Source organism: Brachionichthys hirsutus, chromosome 5 (genome assembly GCF_040956055.1).
Source record: "Brachionichthys hirsutus isolate HB-005 chromosome 5, CSIRO-AGI_Bhir_v1, whole genome shotgun sequence".
In the NCBI taxonomy this organism is placed as follows: Eukaryota; Metazoa; Chordata; class Actinopteri; order Lophiiformes; family Brachionichthyidae; genus Brachionichthys; species Brachionichthys hirsutus.
In genome coordinates this window covers 829,439-835,615 of record NC_090901.1, presented here as the reverse complement: position 1 = coordinate 835,615, position 6,177 = coordinate 829,439, and the positions used below count along the sequence as shown (strand labels likewise).

The 6,177-nt window shown below is 41.4% G+C and overlaps 1 protein-coding gene across 1 annotated transcript; it reads left to right on the top strand.

Annotated features, from left to right (window-relative positions):
- The first annotated feature begins 1,582 nt into the window (after positions 1-1,582).
- Positions 1,583-4,949, top strand: zgc:153031. The gene is made up of 6 exons (XM_068739709.1): positions 1,583-1,706; positions 2,603-2,652; positions 2,836-2,941; positions 3,368-3,494; positions 3,995-4,110; positions 4,382-4,949. Exons 1-6 carry the CDS (start codon positions 1,600-1,602, stop codon positions 4,470-4,472), a joined length of 597 nt encoding a protein of 198 aa, XP_068595810.1. The 5' UTR covers positions 1,583-1,599; the 3' UTR covers positions 4,473-4,949.
- Positions 4,950-6,177: the final 1,228 nt, after the last annotated feature.

Genomic DNA, 6,177 nt, shown 5'->3' with positions numbered 1-6,177 from the left:
CAAACGCGTTGTTAGCGTAGAAGACGCCATCTTGCTCATTTACATGTCTACCATAAACACTGTGGTTTCTGTCTTTCACAAGATGAAACAATAGATTATATCCTTTGATGTATGAGTGTTAAATTGTTCCTAGGAAATGGCATATCTCCCGTCTCTCTTACGAATATGACTCAGAGCCATTTGGCGTGGAACATAATGCTGCCAGCCATAAACGTGCTTGTGAGGCTGGAGCGGAGGTCATCGTACAAATTCCACACACGCCCTACACTTTGGCCAAGTGAGTGACTTCAATGTTATAGTTGAAACTAAATATTTATTTGAGCCTGTTAATTTAAATCACCGTGTGGTACTGCATCACGGTGTAGTACTGCATCACAGTGTAGTATTTTCAGAGACCCCCCCCCCCAACACAACTCGTTCAACCTGTTGCCCTCAGGCCGGTTGCACAAGAGCAGGACAAACAGACTCAGGGACAGTTTTATCCCGAGAGCCAGCTCTGAACAACAACCAGGACTAAACAGGAATACTACTCACCATGTGTACTAAACAATAGAACTACCCACCATGTGTACTAAACAGGACAACTATACTCACCATGTGTACTAAACAATAGAACTACTCACCATGTGTACTAAACAATAGAACTACTCACCATGTGTACTAAACAATAGAACTATACTCACCATGTGTACTAAACAATAGAACTACCCACCATGTGTACTAAACAGGACAACTATACTCACCATGTGTACTAAACAATAGAACTACTCACCATGTGTACTAAACAATAGAACTATACTCACCATGTGTACTAAACAATAGAACTACCCACCATGTGTACTAAACAGGACAACTATACTCACCATGTGTACTAAACAATAGAACTACTCACCATGTGTACTAAACAATAGAACTATACTCACCATGTGTACTAAACAATAGAACTACTCTCCCCCCCCCGACCTAATGTGCAATAACTAATGTATGCTACTACTAAATGCAATCTATCTGTATGCACTATTTGTTTTCTACTATTATTTGTATTTTATGTTGTACCGAAGCACCAGACGGAGCGGCACCCCTAATCTCATTGTAGATCCACTATGCAATGACAATAAAGGCTTTCCATTCTATTCTATTCTATTTCTATTCGAGATCTGTGACATTTATTATTATTCATTAACTGTATTTGTTTTTTCCAGTATAAATTTGATCCATTAGTTGGTTGATTTGTTTTAAATATAGACTCGAAACCTGTTAATAAAGGTATTCTATGTTGTTAGTGGATCTATATCTTTAAAAAGTTTTCTTCAGGATACAAAAACGGGGGGGGGGGGGGTGTTCTCTACTTTGCGTGAACGCACCCACGCGTGTTATGACGTAATTCCCACGCGTGTTATGACGTAACTCCCACGCGTGTTATGGATACCGACACTGTTCATTGTTGCGAGAACAAAGTCGTGATTCACGTGATTGATCGTGTCTACCGTAATCCGATTCGGGATGCGATTGTGGATGGGCGGCGACAGTTGTGGTTCAAATCTGGTTGAAACGCAACCAGCGCCTGAATCCGATTCGGGATCGCGTGTGCGTCGTTTGATGGAAGCCACCGGGAACAACCTGCGGAGGAAACCGATCTGCCTGATCGCTGCAGTCTGCAACGAGCTGGGCATCGCGCGGAACGGAGAGATGCCCTGGAATCTACCGTAAGAACGCACCGATCAGCTTCCGAGCTGCTGTCAGATCCGTTTCTAGAGGCTGTCAGTGCGCTCAGGCCGAATCAGAACTCGTGTAAGAGAAGGTTTCTGTTTCTGTTTCTGTAAGGGATCATTTATTGCTTTGGTGATATAAGATAACTTACAATCAATTCAATTAAAAAAAAAAAGTTTATTTAAGTCACCACAAAACTTTCAACCCGGGATGACTGACTTCCTCCAACAGACAGCAGAACATAAATTAGCAGCACTCCCACCGTCATGAAAGTGTCATTTTAAAATGTGCATATTTTAAATCCGGTCAGTCTAAAGTTGTCAACAATGGTCCATTTCCTCTCTTGTTTTTGGGAAGCCTTTTTCAGTCGGACAACGTGTTGGAAATAATTCAGCCTTTGTCCTGATCTTCAGAGGTTTTGTGCTCCGGGCATCTAATTACACTGACTCCACTAATTGTTTTGGTTTGAAAATATGACAATCTGGAACTTGCTTTCAGAGCCTCCGAACGCCTTACAAAGGTGTTCCATTTTTCCTTAGAAATGACCCCGACTGGTTTCAGGGCTAGTAGAAGTAGCGACGCCAGTTGCTGCTCTTGGCGTCTGATTATTTAACAGCCTGTCTAACTCACGTCACCAGTTTGACGAGTTAGTGACAATCAGTTTTTATTTTAATGTTCCGGTAACAAAAGGTTTTTGTTGTAAAGGTTACGCTTTAACCAGAAAGTCTCTGCAAACTATTTCTATTTCAGGGAGATTTGGGCAAAGAAGTGAAACAGAAATGCGTTGGATACCTTATTTGATAAACATCTAGATTTATTCCACAGAACATGCTTTTTTTCCATGTGTGACACTCCGGATAAGTTCAGTAATGATCCGCTGTTTGTCCTACAGATCTGAATTCCAGTACTTTAAGAAAACCGTCTCCAGGGTTTCAAGACCAGGTAATCATGGGAACCCCACATGTGTGGGACCCGCACTATATTTTACACTCTTATCGCTTTAGAAGGTGGTCTTTTACTCCTGAAAATATTTTAGGCTTTTGAACTCCGTCCTTTCTTCCGTGCCATAAGAATTGAATTGAGAATAAAATGTCAAATATAAACTATTTATTCTATGCGTTTCAGGAAAAATGAACTTGATGGTCTGGGGCAAAGATAACTGGTTCAGCCACCCCCCAGCTACGTTCCCATTGCCCAATGTCATGCATGTGGTGCTGAGTACACAGCTGACGTGAGTCCCGTGATGCGACTCGGTTAAACGTTCTCTCGCTGTCGATCTGAGCCGAGCTTGTGCAGATTCATTGATTTTAATTATTAAACAGCAATTTTATTTTATTAAACGATAAAATTCATTTACAGATCAGACGAATTGTACAATAAATATTTATTTGATCATCATTTGATTTTTTTTTTACTTCTCACGATGGCAGGCGAGGCGCTGCCTCCCCTGCCTCTCCTGACCACACGTCACTGGTGTAAATGCAATTTCATTGTGTGTGTGTGTGTGTGTGTGTGTGTGTGTGTGTTTTGTATGCATGCATTGGCAATAAAAGGGTCTTCTTCTAATATAATATAGCCTAATCTAAATTCTAATATAATCTAGTAATCTATTGTCTTCCACTCTTTTTCTATCTACTGGACATTCTGCATCCCACAGCTCGACTCCAGATCAAGTCCACTTCTTGTGTCCAGACTTTGACAGCGCTGTCCGTCTGGCGGTAGAGCCCGCTCTTGCTGACTTGATTGAAACCATCTGGGTCGTTGGTGGGACGCGGGTCTACAAGGTAAACAGCGAAACGGGCAAATAGCCAAAGGCCCATCTCGTCTTTCAAGCATGATCGAGTGCGTCGGCACGGAGTCATTTCTGGCTTCAATTGCGGTATGACGGAAAAGTGTCCGGTCAAAAAGTAACGAACAGATGTAAATAATTTCTTACAAATATCTCAACTGTAGTCTTTACTGCATATATTGTAGAGCGTTTATGGACTGAAAAGATAGTTGCACAGAGGCATACAACTGAGAGGTGATAATTGTGTTGTTTTTTGTTATGCATGGTCTTTTTGAGACTTTGATCTACGCAAATATCCATTCATTTCAACGTTGCGCATCAGGAGGAGAATGACAGCGCAGAGGCTCAGAATTAAATATTGACTTTGCTTGAAATCCTCCCACGTCAGCAGGGCTGGTTACTCACCAGTGGAAATGTTTTGCTGGATTACACGAAAGCCACGTTCATACCTCCATGACTCACAGGGATCTCTTTCGCTGCTTGTTGCACTAACAGGAAGCACTGGGCCACCCTTGGTGCCAGTTGCTCTACCTCTCTGACGTCATGGCAGAGTTTGATTGTGACGTCTTCTTCCCCGAGTTCGACAGAGGACTGTTCAAGTTACAAGAAAGGTATGCGTTTAATCTTCGATCAGATCATAGTAGCTGCTGCCTTCCTCACATCTAATCCTGTTAAACCTGCTGAATTTAGTTCCAAAGAATGCCCCGTCAATTGTTAAATTAAAACCTTCTGTTGCAGCTAATTGTGATAAATGGTAAATGCAGACTTCGCTCTCACATGGCGCTTTCTACACCCTCATGGTGCCCAAAGCGCCACATCCACCCATCGACACACCAGTTTTCTCTGCTAAAACAAAAAAATTGTCTTTTCTTTCCACACAAGCTTTCCCAATGTCCCGAGTGGAATTCAAGAGGAAAACGGCATCAAGTACAAATGCCAAGTATTCAAAAGAGAGACCTGCGATGTGGCATAAGCAAGTGAAACTTCATTTCTTCCTCCTGCTCCTCAGTAATATTGCAGTTGCTTGAATACATATACTCATCAGTGAGTAAATTAACAGCTTATGTCAATGGCTCCAATTATAAATCTGATCAATCCAGAACTTAAGTATGATTTAAGCAGAAACCCATGAATAAGTATTGATTTTGAAGACTTCGCCGTATCTTGTAGACATTATAGCCAAGTCTCGACGAAGCATCTCCCAGCAGGTGATGTAATTGTATTTCAAGATGGGCCAAATATGCGTTTAAAAACTGCGCCGTGTCTTTCATCTTTCACTACAGTAGCAACATGCTTTGGAGTTCTATCTTTTTCATGAAAATATTTTGTTTGCCAAATTAATTATTCCATTGCTTAGTTTCTTGTCTTTCCATTCTCTAAACTTTTATTTGTGAGAGCATCATATAATAATAAGAATTGTGATTCATCGTGATGCCTGTTGAGAAAATTAAAGTCCTCTTTCCAAGGTTTGCTGTGGTGATTATTTATTGCTTGTTGGTATTCAGCAGATATTAATCTTATAGTTGTAATCTGACCCAGAGTTTTGGAAGATTGTGGTTTATTACAGGGGAGACCAAAAGCAGCACGTCAGTGATCAGTGAGTGGGCTGACAAACAATGACAGTGCACATTTTAAGGTCGAGTGCATTTCACAAGCACACTGGACGGTAACCATAGTGACATTATCAGAGTGATCACAATCACAGTCACAATGTCATGAGCAACTGGTGGTTGGCTTATCGGTCGCCTCGGGGTGAAGCATCGTGACGCATATTCTTTATCACACTGGTAGCTGAAGCATGAAAGGTAGCATTATTCGTCAGGCCCCAGTTCTTTCTCAAACCAACAGATGGTGCGTGAGAAATTGATGAGTCAAATAAGTGCCTACTTTTTTTCTTGCAGACACAAACCCACAGCCAGCAAGTAGGCTTGGCGCCTCATCCTGGCTGTTTTCAGGGTGCATCATGTTTCAGGAAAATATACCCCAGTGGTGGCCACATTGCTGACATTTTGTTTCCATCATTTAAAAAATAAATAAATCAGATCGTTTATCTGGTTTATGCGAGTCTCTCGTTGGTTTTGCCACTAGATGGAGACATTTCATCTCAGCTGGCTTCAGGCGAGAGGTGGACTACAGGGGAGAATGAGATGCCAGCTCAACGCGGGGCCACATGACACACATCTCACATCTAAAAGCTTCTTGTTCAGGGAGTTTTTAAAGCTGAAAACTTTAAAACGGGGTTTTACTTTGGTATAAACACAAGATACCAACTTTCTTTGAATCATAATGGATTATATAAGACACACACAAAAACAGCAGCAGCTACCACTGATAAGTATGCTCACAAATAAAATGTTCTACCCCTGATGTGAATTTATTAATTCATATTAACCCAAAGAATATTTTCTGCAGCAGTATTTATTAATGCTGACTTCAGCTGGAAATCAGCTTTTAATTGCTGATGTCTGTTTCATAAAAACGCAGTGCCATAATAATTTACACTGAAGCTCTGTGGCTCGTCTGTGTATTCCAGGAGTGCAGCTTGGTACGACACAGCAGTCGACAGAACAGCATGACAAGAGATCGCGTCTCTCCTGCAGCCCTGATGAATAACGATCAAGTCCTTGTATATGTTGGACTGAGAATTAGAGAACATGTAAATTAGCAGCATTCAGCTG